This window comes from Nilaparvata lugens, chromosome 1 (genome assembly GCF_014356525.2).
Source record: "Nilaparvata lugens isolate BPH chromosome 1, ASM1435652v1, whole genome shotgun sequence".
In the NCBI taxonomy this organism is placed as follows: Eukaryota; Metazoa; Arthropoda; class Insecta; order Hemiptera; family Delphacidae; genus Nilaparvata; species Nilaparvata lugens.
The window spans coordinates 30,611,105-30,635,719 of NC_052504.1; the positions used below are offsets into that span (position 1 = coordinate 30,611,105).

At 35.2% G+C, this 24,615-nt stretch overlaps 1 protein-coding gene across 1 annotated transcript; it reads right to left on the reverse strand.

The window, feature by feature from the left end:
• Positions 1–6,121: 6,121 nt before the first annotated feature.
• On the reverse strand, positions 6,122–21,950 carry LOC111052384 (pistil-specific extensin-like protein). The gene is made up of 4 exons (XM_022339042.2): positions 21,722–21,950; positions 15,706–15,947; positions 8,117–8,393; positions 6,122–7,272 (listed from the first exon to the last, which is right to left on the reverse strand). Exons 1-4 carry the CDS (start codon positions 21,743–21,745, stop codon positions 6,757–6,759), a joined length of 1,059 nt encoding a protein of 352 aa, XP_022194734.1. The 5' UTR covers positions 21,746–21,950; the 3' UTR covers positions 6,122–6,756.
• Positions 21,951–24,615: the final 2,665 nt, after the last annotated feature.

Sequence of the window (24,615 nt, forward strand, 5' to 3'; positions counted from 1 at the left end):
ATTGGAAGTATAGACAAGGACGTTAATTATGAGATAATTATGTTACGTGAGCAAAGCATAACTTTCTTTTCTTTCTAGTTCGATTCAAGTTTTTCCCTGCTTTGGTTGGCGATCTGACCAGGTTAAATATTCAGAACGTCGTCTACGTATTTGGAATGTTGAATGGCATACTTGCGGCACTATCGCTGTTTCCGTTTTATGTAATATTTGCTGCTGCTCTAACAAGAAACGGTTACCCTATTCAAAAGTGAATATGTAGCGAGAAAGAAAACTAGTTCAACTTCTAGCTCCAGGTACTGTCCGAAAACTGACAACATTCCTTCTTACTCATAAGCATGTTATCATATTTTCCCTGTTCATCACTAACCTGAATGTGTCTGGGATTCATGAGTGTAACCATAGAGAATAAATTAATGGAAAGTGATGAAAAAAATCTTTATCATGCGGAGTTAGGACTTCTTCGTCCTCTCTACCACTCAACCTCGATATAGCGATCTTCACAAGGAATATACCTAATTAGGCACCTCAAATTTTCATCTTTTATATCAAAAGACACTTATACCACGGTCTATGTAAAGTTCAACAGAATGGTGGAGAACAATACATTTTAAAAGTAAATCTAACTCTGATTATCATAACCTCTTCTATCAAGTTTATACGTTATTATTTCTGATGAAAATAAAATCTATTAACAGGCCCATTCATAGAGCTAAATCCGTTACACTTGTCGCCTAAAACAGGGACACAGTAATAAATCCGTTACACATGGCAAAACTTTGATCGATCTCTAGAAGAGGGTACATCGCACAGTCCAAGGTGATTATAATTATACATATGAGATGTAACAATACTTCATTCAGAGTAGGTTGACTGATTTGATCGGATTACTCCCGATCAGATACCAATAAAAGTTATTTTGACATCCATCAGATGAAAGGAATGTAAAAATAATCACGAAATAGAAATTTCAGATCACAGATTCTTTTTTGAAAGAAAGATAGAGTTTTGAAAAGTAGATTATTATAAACTTGACTTGAAACAATATGCTCCTTATCTATTGAGGAAATGAATTTATCATAAAGTGTTTGTGCTACTAGAACCCAAAGTGCAACTCTTACTTTCTGCAGGCAACGTTTATCGCTCACTGGTGTAGCCGATCAACCGATGTCACCATTTTCTTCAATAATATACAGAGGGTTTCCAAACACCCTACCAATATTCTAGGGCATTGTTCCTGGGTACGGAATATATTCGAATATCATTTTTAAACTCTCCAAAAGTCCTTAATTAGTCACTCAGCCGCCATTTTGTTTTTTCACTTAATATTTTTTTCCTCAACAATGCCTGAACATATGGGAATGAAACTTGCATAAAAATTCATGATTATGATAGAGCTACAAAATAATAATGAAAATTTTTCAAATTCATGAGACAAAATGGCGGCTGTTTGGAATTGAATTTCTTGAATAACAAAACACCGTTGATTTTACAAAAAAAACATGAATTACTTCTTTAGTAAATTTAATTAAAAATCGATTGACATTTTACTTATCAAGATTGAACAAATATTGAGTGAGATAAGGCAGCTTCAGTGACCGGTGACCACTGAACGTTTGTTGTAGTGCACACCAAGGAATGCTGATGAACTCACTCAATAATGCAACATTCTTAATTTGCATTGAATGTTATTAGTTAGCGATTTTAGGTTATTTCTATCAATAATAAACAAGGTGGGTGAAAAGTCCGAGAACGGCTTAATATCTCATACACAAAGATAATTTGACGGTGGGTGTGATTGGGGATCCTACTCAAATTGAAAAAAACTACTTTATAATGACTTTAAAAATCTGGTCCGCCATCTTGGATCCGCCGTATTGAATGCAACTTAATTTTTTCAAATAGGAAGGTGGTCGTGCGATACATGATTTCGATAGGAAATTTAAAGAAAAAATCTGGTGTGGGGGACACTCACACAACTTTCCCTGCCGTTATGAGAATTGATCACCTGACACTAGTGTTCACGCGCATCTCAAGTCTACTTATAAACAAAGATCTGAGCCACCTGGTGATGGGACAATAACGCTGTAGACATACGAGGTCTTCTAGCTCTTCATAGTGAATTATTCAATAGAATCAACAGTTGCCAACAGTTTGCAATTGAATAATCACATTTTCTCGAATATCAAGCTTATTTTCAATTTTAGGTGAAAATGCTACTGAAGATTAATTGTAGAGATTTTCATGCTCAATCTTTTCCACTCGAACCTTTTTTTTAAATTGTATCTGAAGCCTGATAATTGGGAATCTAAAATCAAACTTTGCATAGATGGGGCGGAGCTCCTGAAATTTTTACAGATGTGGGACTTGTGGCAGTTGATAGAGCTTATCAATGACTATTTTAGATATAAATTTAATCAAAATCGTTGGAGCCGTTTTTGAGAAAATCTCTGAAAACCTTGTTTTTGACAACATTTTCTCCATTTTAGCCGCCATCTTGAATTGCATTTGATCGAAATTGTTCATGTCGGATCCTTATATTGTAAGGACCTTAAGTTCAAAATTTCAAGTCATTCCGTTAATTGGGAGATGAGATATCGTGTACATAGACGCACATACACTCATAGACACACACACACACACACACACACACACACACACACACACACACACCACACACACACACACACACACACACACACACACACACACCACACAACACACACACACACACACACACACACCACACACACACACACACACACACACACACAACACACACAACACACACACACACACACACACACCACACACACACACCACACACACACACACACACACCACACACACCACACACACACACACACACACACACACCACACACACACACCACACACACACACACACACACACACACACACACACACACACACTATGAATGGTGGAAACCGCATATCGATATCTCAAACCGTTTAGGAAATATTCACATATTAATCAATACTATTCAAAGCAGAAAAGAGAGAAAAAAGTCTAAGAACGGCTTAGTATCTCATAAAAAGAAGGTGGGTGAGATTAGTGATGCTCCTCGAATTGATAATACTACTTTACTATGACTTTAAAAATCTCGTCCGCCATTTTGAATGCAACTTTATTTTTTAAATAGAAAGGTGGTCATGAGATACATGAATTCGATACGGAATTTCAAAGGAAAATCAATGGCGACAACCGCACATCGATATCGCAAACCGTTGAGAAGATGTTCACATTATCAATCAGTACCATGCAAATCAGAAATGAAGTACATGAGTGGTATTGATTAATTATGTGAATATCTTCTAAATGGTTTGATATATCGATGTGCGGTTTTCGCCATTAATATTTTCTTGAAATTCCGTATCGGGACCATGTATCACATGACCACCTTCCTATTTAAAAAAATAAAGTTGCATTCAAGATGGCGGATCCAAGATGGCGGACCAGATTTTCTAAAGTTATAGTAAAGTAGTATTTTCAATCCGAGTAACATCCCCAATCACACCCACCTTGGAATCACTTCTTTTCATGAGATACTAAGCCGTTCTCAGACTTTTTTCTCTCTTTTCTGCTTTGAATAGTATTGATTAGTAATGTGAATACTTCCGAAACGGTTTGAGATATCGATATGCGGTTTCCGCCATTCATTTTCTCCTGAAATTCCTTATCGGCATCATGTCTTACATGAGCACCTTCCTATTTCAAAAAATGAAGTTGCATTTAGTATGGCGGATCCAAGATGGCGTACCAGATTTTCAAAGTCATTGTAAAGTAGTTTTTTTCAATTTGAGTAGGATCCCCAATCACACCCATCGTCAAATTAACTTTGTGTATGAGATATTAAGCCGTTCTCGGACTTTTCACCCATTCTGTATAATGTTACATAACCCTCCAACGGTAGGTCATCTACCACTCAAACTGTTATCTCAATTAATATTCGTTCAATCTTTATAAATAGGATGTCAATCGATTTGTAATTATTTAATTAATTCGTAATTAAATTTATTTCTAATTGTCAGCATTGTCTTTTAATAAACATAAATGCTTCTCATTCAGTCAATGCTGACATTCTAAAGTGCCCTGTTCCAATTTCTATGGTATAGAGATAAGTGTTAAAGGGGTCCTGATCCTCAATTGTACCACATCCCAGATGGGAGTAGGAAATCATATCATATCCTTTTGTTCTCCATAGGTAAGCTTAGCTTTTTAGAAGAAACAACATTTTCTTTTAATGCTATAGTGTAGTAGTTACAGAGAATGTAGGAAAATCACTAGGATCTTAATGTCCAAATAATATAAATAAGGTGTTTTGTTCTAACTGCGCTATAGCTACTGCAGTACATTGAGCACAGTCTAAACAGGGATCTGAATGAGCTTGGTTGAATCTTTCAAGTTTATAGATTATTCACTCTAAATTTGTATGGGAGAAGTCAAACCAAAACAGTATACTACGAACCAATCATATTCAGTGATATTACATTTACAAGACAGTTACCACAAGCCGTCAGCCAGCATTTTAGGAATACGATACAGTATCGTATGATTAGCGCGTAGTTACATGCTTCTGCTGCTCATTAAACTATTTAAAAAAGTTTATAATATGGAAGCCGAGACTGATTATTTTTAAGGTAGCTCCAGTTGAAACTATTTCACTTAGAAATAAATTCGTTATTTCTATCTCTTAAAGTTTACTCTCAATATTTTCACTTAATCTTACAGAAATATTTTAAGTTTAAAAATAAACCTTCTTCCTGAAAGCGTAAAGTGATTTTTCTCTCTTTTCTCTAATTTAATGCGATGAAGTTGGAATAAAAAATGCAGACTTGATGTTTTGTGCCAAAGTAGTCTTTCTTTGATTCGTTAGCATTTGTTTAATGTTTGACAGGAAAGAGATATCCCGCGAGAATATGATAATTAAAATTCATGAATGTAATAAACCTTGCTCCAATGCTTGATAGCATTGCATGATTATAGAAATGCTCGATAGCATAGCTCAAGATCCAAATTTTGTTCAAGATAACCGGCAAAGCAATAGATAAGGAGCATGACTGGATGTCTACAAAGTTACGACATTCATTCATATTTTTGAATTATTTATATATCTGATTAAAGGTACTCAAGTAAGGTAGATTACTTGGATTTGGATTGTATATTTATCTGTTTTGAGGCTCTTAAGTAAGAAGTTTGATTTCCAGGGTGGGGGGAGGTTGTGAAAACAAGTGAAGCTCACTTCTTGATCTAGATTTTACTCTAAAAACTTTTGTGAGACTTGATCACTTTGCAACTGAATTATCAGAGTTTAAGCTGAGTTTAATGGATACCAATCATATAATAAAATAGCACTATATGTAGTAGATCAAGAATCATTTAAGGGGAGGAATTGCTAATTTGTGATCGTAAAGGAATTTGCACTTGAAAAAAGCAGTCTTACATTCTCCATGGCTATAGTTCAATTGAAGATTGTACTTCAAGATTTTGTTAATTACTAATTCAAAAATTCATGTAGTTCTATAATTTTTTTGTCTTTGATCTTTGAATATTTGTGTCTTTTTGAATCACTAAAGCGATATTTGGAAACAGTTTTTGGAATGATCCCAATTATTGGAGGAAAAAATATCGGTACTTACCTTTCTTCATGAAAATTCTTCTCAAAACTTATACTTCTCAAAATCGACCTCTATCATTGGGGAAGCTGAACCAATAATAGGAGAAATTCTGAAATTGGGGAGGAGTCCAATTTTCATTGTCTACATTGCTCTAGTAAGTTTAAATTCAAATTCCTTCAGCTCTATCTCCACAAATAAACAGAGCTTCAAAGTATTCTCATCGTGGAATTTTTGATTTCAAATTGTCTATTAAATTATTTGATGATTAGATTAATTGATCTCATCATCAAATTTTCAGTGTCAATACAACTGAAGTTTCAGTTGTTGGTACAGTATCAGGTATCTTCTATTGATGGAAGTCGAAAAACACATACGATTTAAGGAGTATGATTCAATCACTAGGAATGGAAGAGAAGGGATAGGAGAAAAACTGTCAACTATCAGGGAAAGGTGTAAACAAAATAATGTGAACTGAGCAAGAGAAATTGGATAAAATTGTGTTTTCTCTTGAAGAAATCTCTTTTGTCTTTTTTATTCACTGTTTCATCTTAGAAATTAAAGTTTTAATTGAGTTTCTCATTTTATTCACAATTTCAAACAAAATTTTCAACAAAATTCGTAGCTCTATCAATCCAATGGATGAACATAAACTTCAATACACTCGCAAAAAAATGAGCATGGACTAAAATGCAATTTTATATAATCACTCTCTTTGGCAGGCATCCATTTTTTTTCAGTAGGATTTTTCCTCTCTATGGAATCACAGTCATCAAGAGTGATAAGTCATCAATATAAATTTCAATTTACATCAATTCAATATGAAATTGTCAAACTTAGAAAGTATAATCCAATATATGTTACAAAATAACTCCTCTACTAACCAAACAACAAATCTGTGATCGAAACTTGATAGCTTTTTTTGATTTTAATAGTGCTATCATTTAATAATTTGAGGAAATATTGACTCGATAATAAATGAATCGATTTATCACAAAACTATACATAATGTTTGAAAGGTGGATTCTGTTCTTCGTACGACTTCCACGTCCACACAATGTCTTTCATCACCTAATCGAGCTTATAAATAACCTATCTATTGACTTGTGGTACTAATTAGATTCTAGTATGAGCCGAATGTGATGTCATGCAGGGCTGGAGCGGCACCCTGGGGCAGAGCGTAGTCCCTCTGCAGCTGGTCGAGGATGCTTCCCGATGCCTGTCTGGCGTAGGCCTGCCTTGGAGGAGGAGCGGGTGATGCGGAGAACTGTTGTGGAGCCGGGGAGGCGTTGAACTGAGGGGGTGGTGCGGGTCTTGACTCGTAGACTGGAGCTGGGCTGAAGAACTGTGGCTGCCTCTGTGGGGGTGGCTGCTGGGGACGAGGCTGGCTGAAGGATGGTGCTGAGACGGGGGCGGCACCGGGGATGGAGGCGCGGGGAGGGACTGGTCCCTGAGACGAAGGAGCTGGTCGTGGAGCGGGTGCTGAGAAGCTGGGCTGCGACTGGAAGGAGTCCTGAGCGAACTGCAGAGGTGCTTCCTGGTATTGGGGCTGTGGGGCTGGTCTGGGTGCAGGCCTGGGTGCTGGGCGTGGTGCGGGGCGGGCCTGGGGACGGGGTGCCGGTCTTGGAGCTGGAGACTGCTGCAAAATTAAATAATCATTCAAGGAATGTCAATAATGTTTACAATAATTCTACATTATTCTCAATGAAATGAGGTTATCACGAAATCATTATTTGGAAGTTCAAATGCCTTGAGTATATTCCTTTTCTACAACCATGATCAATAATTGAGAACAGAAAAAGTAAATATTCTACATTCAAGCTAAACATACTAATCACGAGGGGTTTTGAACAACTGATTTCCAGCTGTGTTCTTGGTGATCCCACTCGAATTGTAGTTGCTAGAGCTAGATGCTAGTTCACTAACAGACAATCGCAAACTCAAAATATTGGCCACTGACGAGCGTTTCAATAAGCTGACGCGAGTATGTCCTCCGATTGGCGAATTTTAAACAGCGAATTATTGTAAATGTTCAAGTCTACTCATTCGGCTTGTTGTAACGCTTGTCATAGGTCAGCTTCAAAATCACTTCCCTTTGAGAATCTTCCCTCCTAAAACTGAATTCCCACAAATTAGTATCAGAGTCTGTGTCAGTTGAAATTGTTTTTTAATGGAGCATACTTGCTCGGCCGGGATGAATGAGAATAGCCCAATTAGATATCATGGGAATAATATTTGCACTGTAACGGAAACGGACACTTATACTGATTTGTGAGAGTTCTAATTGAAATTGTACATTGATTCATATGAACATCGTATTAATCATAATCTTCTTCATCCACGCACAAGCGTGAGGCATATGTGCGCACCATACTCAGCAAAATCTGGATCTTTGCTATTACTACATTAAAATTGATCTCGCTTAGTGCAACCCAGCATCGATACTTGGTATTTAGAGAATAGATAGCTGTGATCCAACTAACCTCCTCGTAGTACTGTCCGTCGTCCTCAGGGATGGGCTGACCATCGGGTCCCTTGCGGGTAGACTCGTCGACGAGGGTGGGGGGTGCGACGGTGATGCCCTCTCCGGCCGGCTGGAATCCGTACTTGTTCGCTCCGTACTCGACGACGCGCACCTTGCCCAGGTCGTCTACGTATCCGTATTTGCCCATCACTTCGCCGGTGTTCAGCTTTGTCTCAATCTTGAAGCTGCCGTCGGCACCCTCGTAGCCGTACGTGTATGAACCGTCCTCGTTGTGCCTAGAAAAAATGGAAATAATTATGAATCAATAATGAGAAAGATGTGAAAACCACATGGGGGACGATACAGTGAGTTTTTTATTTTTCATGATGAAGATATTTCTATGATTAACCTTCATTACAGATTTAAGAGACATGATGATTTTCGTGAAGTGGTATGTTGAACTTCAGCTTTACAGGTTCTTCTAACAAGATGATACATATCTGAAAGAATTGAATCAATTTTATTGATTAGTGGCTCTCAGTACCAACTGGATGCGACACGTTTCAGTAGACACTTTTCAAGGCTCTTATCGGATTCATTGTTTTATCCTTAACTTATTTGCTTACTTTTTCTTTATACTAACAGTACTTTTATATACTCGTAATGAAAAACACATAGTTTCATGTCACAAAATATTGCAGTTGTAATCAGTAGTATGATAAATGTGTTCAAGCTTATTATCTGAATATTGATAGTCTTTGAATATTCATACTCTATCTCTAGCAATAACATGTGGACTATTTTGTTCATGCAATGTTAGACAGGACTTCCGTTTCAAGGCGGTCAGTAGTCTGAATAGTGCTCTACCGGTTGGGCTAATGAGAGACTACGGCGACCACACACACATTCCAAAATCTAAAGCGCGCGCTCAGACAGCCGTGAAAGAAAGTATAAAAATTCACCTTCTGCGCAGTGCAGAGAACGAAAGTGATTGTCTGCTATAGTGAGATTCACTTTAAACTGTCAGAATTCCCTACATATAACATAAATGCCTTACTAATTCAACCAATGCTGACGGTATAAGAAGAGTCGCACTATACATGTAAAGCAGCTATTATTGCTGTTCGAATCCCAATTGCGCTGGCCATTATTTATTGATGCCACTTGCGTATGCGCTGGCACGAGCATGTACATAGGTAACGCCATTTCACGCCAACTATGACACGAAACGTCTTCCGTTTTTCCGATTTACACTGATTGAAAACTCTGAAAAGTAATGGTATTGTACAAAAAACTGCATACAAGAAGTCACACAGGATTTTCCACGTAAAGCTGATGAGATGTGACCAAAACTATTATGAAGAACAAACAATGATTCACAAGCTCTAAGCTAAATATTGCTACAGATTACAATATTTTTATTCGAACTTCAAAGAGAGATTTATTCGAAACTCGAACTTTTACATGGAGAGGGATGAGAGATATATTTCGAGAGAGAAGTCAGTTAGAAGTGGGCTAAGAATTGATGGAAACGATTTGGAGGGGATGAGAGAAAATGATACGATAAAGAGAAAAGCAGAGCAGGAAGGGAGAAGTATAACAGGAATTGAAAATAAAGACAAAGGGACATGAGTATGAAGGAAGAAATTATATAAATAATATCGTTTAGAATTAATAAGGAAAATAAGGATGATTGAAAGGAATTTGAACTGTCCATTATGAGTGAATGGATTTCTCATATATTATAATTCATGGTCTATATATATTCTATGGTCTAGAATGTTTCTGATAAGTGTTCTTGAATTTTATCTTGAAAAAAGCTCTTTCTAACATCAAAGAAGATTCGTCAATCTCGATATTTTTACAGTTAGCTGTACGAATCACTTCGATTTACTGTTTTACTTCGAGATCAAGTGTTTTAATTGGTTGTAAAAATGTTGAGAAGTGAGTGGTTAACTTGTTCTTGTATTCATTTGAGTAAATAAAATCTGAAATGTTTTGAAAAGTGATTGAGTTATTTCCTGTTCCTGGTTTCAACACTGAGATACCGTTATCCATGTAAAACATTAAGTTTATTTATTTTTAACGAAATTTAAAGTGTCAAGCTTCAATTTCCCAAGTTCCATACTTTTTTTATTCTCAATATGGTTTCGGATTTGTTAATACATCGTTATGATAATTCCATGTCTACTTATTATGTTGAATAAAGGAATTTGTTGAATTCTAAATAGCAGACATATTATACGATCAACCAATAATATACGTTTTTTTCAGATGATGAGAGTAGAGGAACAAAAAAGACTACCTAATCTAGTCAAAGAATAATATAAACATGTCCACTCTGAGTTTCAACTCTCTTTCTCTTCTAGATCATGATAATTCTGAAATCTGGTAGTTGACGAGAGGGAGAGCCATGATTGATTGAATTTATGTCGTGATACAACCTGACATTGAAATTGCCACTATAAACATCAAGTTCAAGTGATTACACAGGCTTTTTGACTTCTAATGGCTGCGCTGATGTATAATACTTGGGCAATTTGAAAGCTGGAAGAAAGTAAAAATCACGCTCGGGATAAATGAGACCTTGACCCCTCTATGAAATTATTGTTGTTATTGTTACAATGCTGGCGGTGATGAGGAAAGTGAAGGGTGCTGAGATTGCTTTCCAGAGCACTTGCGTAATCTACAACGCCCCAACAATCACTGCCACTAGAGATGGTCATTTACCAAGTAATAGCATAGTTGGTCTGTTACATTTTTGAAAAAAAGGTAATGATACTCAAAAATACAGTCCATCTGAGTTTTTAGCAGCTCCTTCTATTAGGTTACCCGTGGGGACCTTTCTAATATGCATGATGATATAATAAAGACTCATTCAGTGCTCGCTCCAATGAATATAGAAAATCAGTGCTAACATCAAATTAGCCCACCATTTACATGAGTGACTCACTTTTATTAATCGTATCTCTGGATGACCTTTCAACTCATTTACACGTATTATCCCTCATAATCCACAATGTTTGTCAACTCGTAATTTATGTGGCGACTCATTAGCTTCTATTTTGTGATCATTTGTGAATTCAAAATGCCTATGATTCTAATATAAAGGGCAACGGCGCCACAAAGAATACTAAATAATTTAGCCACGCATTCAGAATGGTTCATTCACCTGATTGCACAATATTCAATCGAGTTTTGATCTACTCTATTGATCATTCAAAACCTCCGTGATTGTGAAGATTCAACCACTTTGTAGGTTCTATATGTCATATTTCACTATTCTTATGATTGAATCTATTCTCTGGATGTATTTATCCAGGATATATTTTATTCCGAGATGATAGATTGTCATATTCAAAATTGATATTATCAGTTGCCAGGATTTACATCTGAACTTCCCTCGTTTTCATTTATATCCTTTCTACTATTATATACCATCTCCTATTTGAAATCTGGAAATCGGAATTTTCAATGTCAAATTCCATTATCTGGATTGACTGGGAAAATCAGAACTGAACTGTTGGACTCACTCTCATAGAATGGTGGTTACTATTTGTATTGATGATACTTGCGGTTTTCAAATGTATGTTCTTCATGATTCTCTTCACATATTATTCAAGTCGCTCTTTCTACATGTATTATTATGCTCCAAGTGATAACTCAAAAACTTAGCTGGAACGCCATCCCCAATAATTATTTTCCATTCTACCCTAATGAATTGAAAAAATATCTCTATATAAATAATTATCATAGTTTCATGTACGGTATCTTTAAAAACTACTAAAGTGTATTTCATATGAAATTATAGTTGGTGATCTTTCATATCCTCAGTAGTATCATGAATGCTGTGTCAGATAATGTTCAAGCAAAAATCAGAAAAACGTTTCACACGATCATTGCATTCAATGTGTGCAAAACGTGAAAACGGGTAACAAAAATATTGTTTTAAATTCAGTGAAGACACGACGTAACACACCCACAACAGTATCCATCACAAGAGTTGGAAATTACTGCTTTATGGTAAGACAATAGTGACATTTGCGTTCTTACATAATCAAAAATTAACTCATTCAAAATAGCTCTAAAGAACAATATAGTTCTGTCACTTCCTTGAGTTGGAATAATATTTAGGTTGCTGTGCCAAGATGTCAGTATGTGCGCCCTGAAATGATCCATTTGTGGTCTCTTTTATAATCATTCAACTGCTACTTCTTCATGGAATATGAACAGGCAATTCAACAAACCAAACATAATGGATGCAGTTCACTTCTATTATGAGGAGCCACTTCTTATTTGCATTTCAGTTTTCTCTATTAGTTCTGTTTGTGAGTTCTTTAATTATATCTCTCCTTATTATACTTTTTCTCTCCTTATTGTACTTTCCAGAATACAAAAATAAGGGGACATCTTCAATATTAGAATATTTTTAAAATGCTTGAAAATATGCTAAGAATATTCTAAAGATGCGTTGTCCTTTTAATCGAGTTAGAACGCCACTGACAATCAGTATTATTTGCTCGAAAACAGTAATAACTGCAAGCAATCCTATTAGAATTTGTAGGATCAGGAATGAAAAAACTTCTATGACACTCCCTCTCACTGTACACACCCACCATACTTGAAGAGTGATTTGAAATTCAGAATTTTATTCATGGAAAAGTCCAGAACTCAAAATTTGGGTCTTTAAAGATAGAATTGGTATCGAGTGCTCAATATTATTCGGAAAATTCCTGATTTGAATTAGAATTTGTAATTTTTGATAGAACATTTTCTGAATTATATTTAATGTGAAGCGAGAACAGATAACTTCGTTATTGTATGTAAAAGGACAATGCAGGATGCTTGTTGTAATAATACTGTAAAAGGATAATAGAAAATGATCGTCATTCTCAATGATTGTAACAGTTGTTTTTTCAATAGCTTGACGATTGTTATAAGTACTAACTTAGTTTGTTATCTGAAAAAAATAATGTACTTCGTTCCTCAAACCTGATTAGGACTACAAGTACATTTGTTCTGATCCACAATGATTCAAAAGCAACCAGTGTTACAATAAGTAGCTGTGGGAGTGAGACTGTTACCTCTTGTCTTCATCAATTAGTTACTTATTATTTGCTCCATCTACTTCCGGAAATACGTAGTGAGAGTTTTTAATTATCACTTAATAACCGGAACAAGTATTATCCGTTCATACTGATAATCAGGTGCATTTCCTAAACAATTAATAATGGGAACTGACCTCTATTAGGCCTACTCAATAGAACACTATCTGCATATCATAAGATTGCTCTCTTGAATTATGAGACAATATGTTTGAATGTAAGAATATTTATATGAGACAGCATTTGAATTAACGAGTGTCTTCCTCCTGCCTTTCAATTGTCTCTCGAATTTCAATAAAGACAAAATTTCCTAATCATGTATTTGGCTGATAAAAATGCTGTAATGTCATTCACTCATTGTCATTCCAGAAGAAACCAAAATCAAAAAATCTCTTAGGAAAATATTTAGAGTAGAGTAGAGTAAAGTCAACAGACGCATGTATGTGAATGATTCCCAATATGAGTGAGTCTTAATCATTAATCGAATTAGTGTCTTTCAAACACTAAATTGAGTCCTACTAAGTACCTAGATATACTTTCAGGTATTCATAGAGCATAATCCTGAGTCTTGAGGCTCTACTCTTATTCATATACATGCTACGGTGATTCATATACATGCAACTGGAGAGTATTAATTCATCTTTCATGGATCACTTTCTTGTATTTTTTAATTCAGACCTGATCCATTGGAAGCTCCTCCTCCTCCTCACTTTAACATTATTTATAGCTCAATTTGCACTAAATTTCCCAGCAATTTGTACAACTTAGAACAGTAGATATAATTCTACAATCAATAGAGATAATGAATCGTTATTCTGCGGGCGGGGTATATAGTAGCTTTTCAAGTTTATGATTGCTCTCATAATAATTGAGATACTTTCCACGTGCGCTGGATACATTTTACACGTTACGCAAGCCCAAATACCGTTCAAAAGGTTACCCAGAACAATGAATGTCTAGCTTGTAGGTGGAAAAAATACAGGAATAGGAATAGACATGGATTTGTCTGCCCGTCCCGTGTTGTGTCCTTGCTGGGGTCATTACGGACTGGCCACAGTGTCCAAGGTGAACTGGATATTGGCTGTTTCACTCTCAACAAGGAATTCTCCATTACCATTTTCTTGGCGAACGGTTTTCAAACATCTAACTGGATCACTTCCACGTGGGAGACTCGTGTTATGAACAGACATTCAAGTAAAAAGATCGATTTGCCACGATATTTGCTGAAATGCTATCGGAGAGTAGACTGCCTATGGGCTGTGAAGGTCAAGTGGCCTGAGCTTTATGTCTCCTGAGCTCTTGATTTGAAAATCGATCATAAGGATTGTCCGTGCTTTGAATTGGAGATTAGGAAAATATTGGATTCTTTCCCGGTGTTTTTTGGAATGCGATTCCAGATTTACATGGATATGAATAAAATATTTTTCCAATTAATTTTACCACAATTTCTATTACTGTATAGTAGTGTATTTTGAAATTTGTGACTAGTACATTAAATTTATGATTATCCAAAATGGGGATGAAGCTTTAACTTTTGGAGACTATTCTTATGCATAATCAAAGAATTTGGTTCCAGTAGTTTTTTATAAAGAGTTTTTGGACGGATTTCAAATAATTACCACGTTTTTCTTCCTATATAGTTACTCCATTGTTTTTTGAAACTGGAACAGGAGACTAATTATTTCCTTGAAATGACTGATATCGATCGATAATAATTGCCCCATTCAATAGTTTAATGAGTTCAATTTGTACAGATCAGGTATGTCCGTGCATGCCTTGGGTTGGAAGAATATTTGGGTTTATATATATTCCTATTGAAGCTATGAATCTTTATTTGAATTGTTCAGGAATATTGCCTCAAATCAATGTTAGGGAATGATTGACTCAATATTCGTGAGATTTATACATCTATAATGCTATGTGCATGAGCAGAGAGGACCTATACAGATTATTTATTGCATGGCATATTGATGGCACTGAAGATTTGAATATTGTTTATTCTATGGTATATTGATGGAATTAAAGTTTGTTTATTCTATGGCATGAGTAAATGCCTGATAATGCCCATGGAATGAATGCAATTTTTGACAATCTAGAACAACTTGATAGTTCATTATTTTCTCATTTACATCAATGATTGTATGCTTTTGGGTGTGAGAGAATCGTTTAAGTTACCGTTGAAGACTATTCTAATGAACGGTTCCTTGAAATTTTCTCTCTTGAAAATCCAAGTGACGTGACGTTTGTTATTCTTTACATTCAAAAAATCATTTTATATTTTGCTTGGTCTCGTATAACAAACATCTTAAGACTCAATTTAAAACTCAATTTAAGACTCATTTAAAGACTCAATTTCTAAAGCATTCTTTTGGTTTTGATAGAACTCTCACCGCAGCAGCTTAGTAGTGGTTGATTACTATCATATTTCAACAGTCACAACTTACAAAAACTCTTTATGAAACTTTCAATATTGCCAACCCTTTGATAATGACATAATGTTCACCTGTTAATTTGCTTCAGAATTGGAACTGGAGTGGGTTTTGGTGCAGCGGCGAAGGAGCTTGGCCTGGAGAAAGAGGCTGGAGGGGGGCCAGACTGGGGCCTACTGAGGGGTGCAGGCCGGGGGGCAGGCCTGGGGGGTGCAGCCTCCTGGTATTCGTAGCTGCCATCGTCCACGAAGTTGGAGCTTTGCGAGTACTGCTGTGACGAAACTCCTGCTGCCAAAATCAGCGCTGCTACCGCAACCTGTGGACAAAGCGACAAACTAAGTGAAAGGCTAAATTACAAGACTAGATTAAGGATAAAAGAATCCTTTTACAGTACAATCACAGACTATTTTTTCTGTCCATGTTACAATTTCACCACCAGGGGTTGGCAGAGGGTGTTGGGACGTGGAGAGGGGGGTGAAGGGATTACTCAAAAACAAAATCATGGGAGTAACAAAAAAGGTCAGAATTTTTTTCTGTATTTCGCATAGTTAGTGAGCGGATTTGAAGCTGAATCCTATTATATTAAGCGAGCAATTTCTGTATATTTGTATATATTTTTATATCTGGTTATTTATGTTTAACGGATCTCAAAAACAGCTCTAACGATTTTCACGAAATTTGTAACCTAGTAGGTTTATGATCATAAAAATTCTATTGCACTAGGTCTTATCCTTGGGAAAACTCGCTGAACGACATTAAAAGGATAATTCATCCTTGGCTGAAACAGCTGTGGATAGTAAAAAAGTGAGTGAGCGAGTGAGTATGTGAAAAATCAAAATATCGCATCCCCGAAATTCATAAGATGACATATAGCCAGCTGTGAAATATAAACAAGATCATTTAAGAGAATTGTGTTCTGTTTATCAATAAATCCTATACTATTGAACGAACAATTTCTGTTTATATGTTTAGATGTTTGGATGTTTAGATGTTTGTATTTCACCGGATCTCGAAAACGGCTCTAACGATTCTCACGAAATTCAGAACATAGTAGGTTTATAATATAAAAATTCGATTGCACTAGGTCTCATCCCTGGGAAAACTCGCTGAAGGACATTAAAAGGTTAATTATTATTCATCCTTTGGAAAACAGCTAATAATAATTATTTCGTCATCTGTTGATGATGGAAGTGAGTGAGCGAGTTCATGTGTGGTGGACTGTGTCAAAATTAGGACTCAGCTGTTGAACTTTTGTAATCATTTAATCGGGTACTTAGTGCCGGTTGCAAAAAAGCCGAGTTATTTTCAATCCTGATCAATTCCAGTGGATCCATCTTTTTGAAATGGTCTTCTCTGATTTGGTTCACGTGAAATTAATCAGGATTAAAATTCAACCGGTTTTTGTGCAACCGGGCCTTTGTGAGGGAAATTCTTGCATTCCTCTGGGAATAAATCTCAATTCACTGTGATTAGATAGAACATTCCTGTATGAACTATGAATGCTATTATAATTTCTTCTTTTGTAATAAATTATTTATGCTTTTGTACTCCAGAGCGAAGCTCGGTCCCCGATATGAAAAATAACGAGCGAAGCTCGGTGGCCCGATTTTTTGTTGTAAATTGAGAGTGGTGCGTCCATGGAGGTTGGGGTTTCGGCACCCCTGCTGTTTGCACACACTGATTTTAATGGCTGCGATGAAAAGCTATAAGTAACAGCAGCTCACCATAACTTCTTAATTTGTACCATTCTGCTGTGAAATACATTAAAAAGTATTATCAAGTATAAGTAAAGGTAAGTCATAAAGTGAAAAAGTGTAATAGTGGGAAAACTATTAAAATCGCCAAAAATGAATGTAGACACTGCAATTCAGAAATATATACATCTAATTCCATACAGTGATTGGACTCTTATTGATCATACTGATCAATGGTAGAAGGTAGAAGTATTTCCAGAAGATATAAGGGTTTTTGGGATGCCTACTTTTTATTTCAGGTTTGGTATGATACCAAAAGGGTTAGATTTCTTGGGTGAAAAATACAACATAAATGCATTTAATTGTCTTGAATCAGCATGATCTTACTATGGCCTAATAGCATTTTTCAAGGTCTAAGACATCCTCTATAGAGAATTTCCAGTAGGCCATCTTACTTATTCTAAAAATGAGATCAATGAATTGATAAGACGTTATTCATCAAAATTTCAGCTAAATAATACTAAGTCATAATTTTATCAATTTCATCATGACGTTGGGAGCTATTTTTAGACCATGAAATTATTGTTGCTTGCAGATCCAAATAAAGTACGGTATGTATTGTGCATTACATGTGATCATATCAATATTGTTGAGTGTCGAGTGCATAGACAATGAAGTAATCATAATCAGGCAAGAGACAGGCGTGTATGTGTGCACTATGCAACTTGTAATAGAGCAGTTCCGCTATGAATACAGTTTCAATATGGCAAGGCCGATTGGACGGTTTTACCTGAACCCGTTATTACTCACCAACACCAACCAATAAAACACTCACATACCGGACTTCAACTAGTTTGCTCTATAATTGTAGGGTCTATTCTATTCCTTATTGAATAATGATTCGGTTACAACATTCTCACTCTATTACTACTCCAATTGCTTAGCGATAATGTCGTGTAAAAAAGACAAGGCAACTTTGAATTATGTAGTAACATTATTTCACGGCATTAAAATTATAGTTGAAGGGAGTAGTTGCTTGCATTCACGAAGGAAATATTACTGAAAACTTCTTAACGAATATAAAGGTGTGATGTTCAATGTTCTGTCACATTAGTTAAAGCTTATAAAAGCTTATTAATTAGCATATCATCCTTTCTACAAAAACTGTGATTAGAAATAATCTTGTATAACATAAAACATTTCGAACAGATTTTTTTCAGTTATTGAAAAATGATAGAGAATGGTTAATTTTGCAATTGTGTACAAAAATTCCTACTGTTTGGCAGTCGATTCTTTTTAAATCTTGAGAGATATGGCTACTGAGTGATTAGGTTTTTAACGAGGAAGATGGAAAATTACAAACAAGAGTGATTAAATTTTTCTTGAAAAAGTGGACGAGGGACCTGTTTGCTCTCTATCGCATTGTAACTAACTTTTTTTTCCAAATAGGAGCAGTAAGGCAACCCCCTGATTTCAAAATAGGGCATATTATCGCGTCTAGACCAATCTTATGTTTCCTGAAAGTGATTGAAATTACGTAATCCGCCTGACGAATAAAAGGAGAGAAAGCATATATATGAGCTGGGATACATGTCTAGAAATAACAGAACCAGTTTTTAACTCGTTCATTAGCGTGTCACACATGCATTGATAATAGCCTACACCTGAACCTGAATCACACTGTTATTGGGGCAAACTGATGAAATAGAGTCACTTTGCTTATCAATCAGTTAATGCAAACCAGGTCAATTCGAAGTGATGAGTGATAATTAAAGGAAAGTTAAGTAAATCGAGAAAATCTATTCCAGCCAATTAGCAATTATTAACAAATTGTACTAGACATAGAATGAATTTTTATTAGATGATGTTGGGAAGTTTGCATTAATGTTCACTCTACTATTCAGCATGATACATAGATATCAATATTTAATGGGATAGCCTACCAGTATCTTGATATAAGATTTGATTATGATATTCAATCATATAAATAGAAATGATTAATTGAACTCAAAAATTACTAATAGATAAGCCTGGTTATTGGATGAGTAATTTTGTCCATTTAAGGTCTGAGCTCCATACAGCTCACTTAATATTTTCGATTATTTCATCATGGTTATCAAGATTCGATCGGGTTTATTAATTCAAATGAAATGGGATTTTTGGAGGGTTAAAATTCCATTTTCCTATTGTAGTAGAGAATCGAGAATTTACCCTCATTAAACGATGTTTTACTTTTATAATGACGCCTACATTTGTGCTAATAGTAATGTTAAACTAATAAACTCGAACAAAGACTCAAGATTGCTGTTATGAATTTGTTGAGGAGTCTTCTATTGGTCATAGTAATTGATTATTGGTAAGATGAAACTTTGATTAAAAAATGAGTATAGAAATATTGATGCCTATGCCTTTGCACAATTTTATCAACGTTTGAATAGTACAATCCTACTAGCTGTTTAGTATTTGGCAAGCTGTCAGGTGGAAAGTAGCAGTATGTAGCATTCCCCTTTTCTTATTATGACCAAATGAGGACGTTTTGTGGCATTCGATAGTCACATTACCTCCGTGTGTTACATACCGCATTTACAATGCAACACAAATATATAATTATTAATTCGTATTTCATGTTCTATTACTCAGGTTTTCATTCTCATTAATACGAGTGATTTACTTGTAGATGTAATAGGAAAGTGAATGTGTGAATGAAACAAGAAAATCATTGATGGAATAACTTTTTTTCTCTTATACTGTTATCCGTGAATGTAGAAAACGAATATCTGAATATTGTTTATTAGCAAAGCTTAGTTATTGTTTTTATTTCTCTTCTATCTACAGCATAGAGATAATGCTCTTGCAACCCAATTCCTATCCGATATCAAATCTCTGTTGAATTTATTTTCAATTGAAAAACATAACAGGCATTTTTTAGGTAACTTATGCGCAAACGATTCAGTAGTTCAGATTTCAAGTAGCCCAATCAATCGAAATTCGGAAACCATACATGCTAAACGGTAGGAAACGCAATTAATATGGGATGCATTAACTTACCCATTCACCCACTGAAAATAATGTGAACAAAAAACGTTTTACTTCATTATTCGAATGTTTATTTAGGACTGACTACGATATGTGACAATTTGTATTCTCGAAGAAATAATCAATTATGATCTGATTCTTCAATCTCATTCGTGTAATTTGTGTCGATTTACATACTAGATTTTCATCATTTGTTGAAAAACTCAAGTTGACAATTTAGTTCCTTGAAAGTTCCTTCTTCTTAAAAGTCATGTCAGATAAGTTTATGCTACTCACGAATTCGTGAGTGTTGGCAACTATGTATTAACTTACAAGCTATAACTTTTGATTATGTGTCTAATATGGAGTTATGAATCACAGTATGCCTTCAAAAAAAACTATTGTCTTAATTAATAATCATTACATTCAACAAAAATGTTGAATAATTGGAACATTAATTCAATTCAATTCCATATTGATCACTAGATATTAACAACGACTGAGGCACAGTAATAGTTAAGTGTATCACATCCTTGATTAGTCGTCAATAGTCTTATCACCGACAGGCACCCTCACATGCAAAAATACACTTTCAGGCCTCCATCGAAAAATAAAAACGGACACTTGATTTTCATAGGCAGTTTCAAGCTGTTCTCGAATCCATCTTTTATGAGAATAGGCATATAAAATAGCAAGGTTATAAATTAAGTCTATTTTAAAACTCTCTAATTAATTATGGATATATAGATAAAGATTTTATGTTCACCTTATCTTGGACTTTGTCCAAGGACTACCATATTATTTTATCTTCTATAATGTTATTGCCTTAGTGTCATTTGCATTGTAAATTAATGAATAGATAAAATAAATAAATGGATTTATAATCTTTATAAAATCATCAAGAGCAAAGTAACATAATACTATCCAATACATGATAAATGAATGAAAGGAAAAGTTATTGCAAATTGTGCATGTTGACATAAATATGGAAATGCTTAAATTCACTGTTTGTAAGAACAATTATTCTGAACAAAATCAGTGAGTCCAATAAAATAATTTTCTCCTTGAGTTTTTATGTCAAGTTATTATAAAATAGAGTTCTTTGCAAAAAATTATGATTCACCACGTGGATGATCACTAGCAGCATAAATTAGCATGAGCCGATTGCAAATGTGTCAATTATTCATCAATAGTCCAACATCATATTTAAAACTGTATAACAATAGTCATCCTTGAAAGAGGTAAACAATAACAATAGAGATAACAATTGTCATCCTCGAAAGAGGATTGATAACCCTTATCATCTCGAGTCCCCGAAATTGGAGATCAGCTGTGCCACCCACAATCATATTGCAAAATTAAGAAGTGATATTGTACATACCGTGAGTGAGGTGAATGCTGCCATGTCTGTAGTGCTCCAACAACTAGAACCGGTCGGCCGGTTCACTTCTAGTTTTATACAAACTGAATGTGCGATTGCTGGTCGGCTGACTGTGGCTGTTGGCTGCTGGCTGCTGGATTGCAAGTTTGCCGTCTGCTGTGTGCTTTACGCAAATGTCAGGGACCCTCAAGTTCGGCAGCAGCCCTCCATTCTGCTCAGGCCACTCGTCAATGTCTGCCGCTTCCTTCAAATATGCTAAATGTGTTACACTGTTATGATTCAGGTAGAAAAAAAATGAGGCTTCATGGTTCAGAGAGTGAGAACATAGAAATGAGTCACACTTGATGAAAAATCACAATTTAGTGAAAATTTTGACAGATAATTTGTGATCATCTACAGATCTCTCCCTTCTCACTTTTTATTAGACTACAACTCCCGTTTAATAAGTTGCAAATCAGACAAAAAATCACTTTTCCAAAAAAGAGAATTTAGAATTTGGACAAACCTTTCCAGTGAGCCCCTAGGCTATAAACCTCACTCATAAACTATTGTACTGATTTCGAAATCCGCAACTTGTAATAAACTGTATGTGAATTAATAGAATGTTCACTCTGTTTGAGTGAATGAGTCAGAATATAAAATTCAAGTCAGGCAGCTAAAATCACATAAAGAACTTATCTGTCAAAAAGTCTGAGTTATAACTCCCAAAACACAAATCAGCAGTTTGCTGAATGATGAGTTACTATAATATGTTTTTTATTGGTCAGTTCTAATGTTATCCTGTTATATCCTCAGAAAAGTCGAAGGAAAGAGTCAATTTTGCGGGTCAATGATCTCGATCTTCATAATTGTTGGAAGAATATGCATTCGAGAGCAACCGTTGAACAAACACACAAATATACAATGATACAAGGCTGTTGTCATCAGTAATAACTTACTAAGCTCGTTCAAATATCATTCGTCGGGAAGTTTGCTTCATAATGTTTTCTGATTTTGGAGTTATTTTCTTGCCTATTTTCTAATCCCCTATTCTATTTTCAATAGTGTGTTTCTGAACGTTTACAATTTATGAGATCTAAAGAGATCATTATATTGGACACATTCATATGCGGAAGAATATTGGAGTTTTCAATATATTTTGTGATCTGTGATAGAATTCATGATAACTAAGGTAACTGTGAAACATTTCACTCATCTATGAATGTCATATTATGACTTAAGATCACAATCCCCCATGAAATTGCTGAGTGGGAGAGTGCATTAAAGGGATAACCAAGAAATGAAATATAAATTCGACTGCTGATTGATCAAAGAGGATGGGAGTTGTTCAATAGGAATAGAAAAAGGAATTGCTTTATTATTGACAAAGACATAAAAAATGCCTGGTTAACGACATATATTGAATTTCAAACAAACATAATACATGTATAGCAGATATAGAACAGTAATAACAGAAAATATTAGACATTAGAAGAAGTGGCTGAGCTGCAACCCCACCTTACACCAAGGAAGGGGCAGAACTGCAACCCCACATCACACTTATTGAAGGGGCCGAGTGGAATCCCACCTTACCCTGCATTTAGGCTCCCGCATTACACATTGATTCATCTTATACTCTTGCCATCTGGAATGGTATGATCGCATTCAGATAGTAAACCTTTCTTGAACCATTATTGTTGATTATGGCTTAATTAGTGATGAAATTATTGTAGGCTATCATTTTTGGATGCTGTTTGTACCAGTGGAATGAAACAATAGCGTGTAACACTTTATATGAATAGTTTTCGTTTCGTTGATTCACATTTCTAAGATCGTGTAATTGAATGAATGGCTCAATGATGATGATGATGATTGTAAAATAGTGTGTAATGAAAGTAGGAAACACATCGAGCCAAATAGGAATGCGTTCATTCGGAAAGTAATAATTTCAATGGACTCTTTGTGAGTTTATTGATAGTCTAGGCATCTAACTATCAATACGATTGAAATGATTTATATCGTTTCCGGATTAACAGTAGCGAAACAAAGGTAACCCAGATTCATTGACAAGCATTTTTTTCTTTAATAACCATTTCTCAACTTTCTACTCAGATACAACTGGAGATCAGGTCACACTTATTGAGGAATCAAGCACTACAGAAAAATGATGTTGGTCGTTTTCCAATTTGTCAGTTAGTTTCTCGCATTCTCAAGTAGCAATTTATTTCTCATAAAATCGATTTATTTTATTCCATGTTGCATTAAAGTTTCTTCTCATGATAAAACTGCTTTTGAATCACTAATATTTTAAATATCGATCAGGGCTTTATTCTCCCAACACTTGAAGTCTGTTGGAAAGAACTTCATATTTCAGCGTTGATTGCTTTCAAAGGTTGAAATTCAAAAGAAAAATTTTCAATATCGAATTCAATCTCACTTCTCTGTGAAAATATTAATTGAAGAATCATTAGAAGAGATTCTAACCGACTCTATAAAAATAGTCATGTTTAGTTCTACTATTGTTACTGACTAAAATTCAACTTTAAATTTCGTTTAATAATATTATTATTCCATGCATAATATTATTCATCGATTGGCATTTGAATAAAAGCAATTTCCCATCGATTTCCATCTGAAGACTCTATAAGTGTTCCTGTGGAAACGCAATAATTTAGAGGAAATTCGTAGAAACATAGTTCTTATTCTGAACGATTTTCAAGTGTGCTTGGTCAAACAATAGAATCGTCAAAAATGTTACTGGAATTGGTCTCATTCTGCTTCACCATGCATGCAGTCTCATTGGTCGAATTCAAGCTTGAAAATCCGAGTGTCTCTCAATGAATTTAGCAAGAAAGTTGTAATAAATACCGTTTCTCTTACGTGATCCAGTGAATACACTTCATGTGCGTTTCATG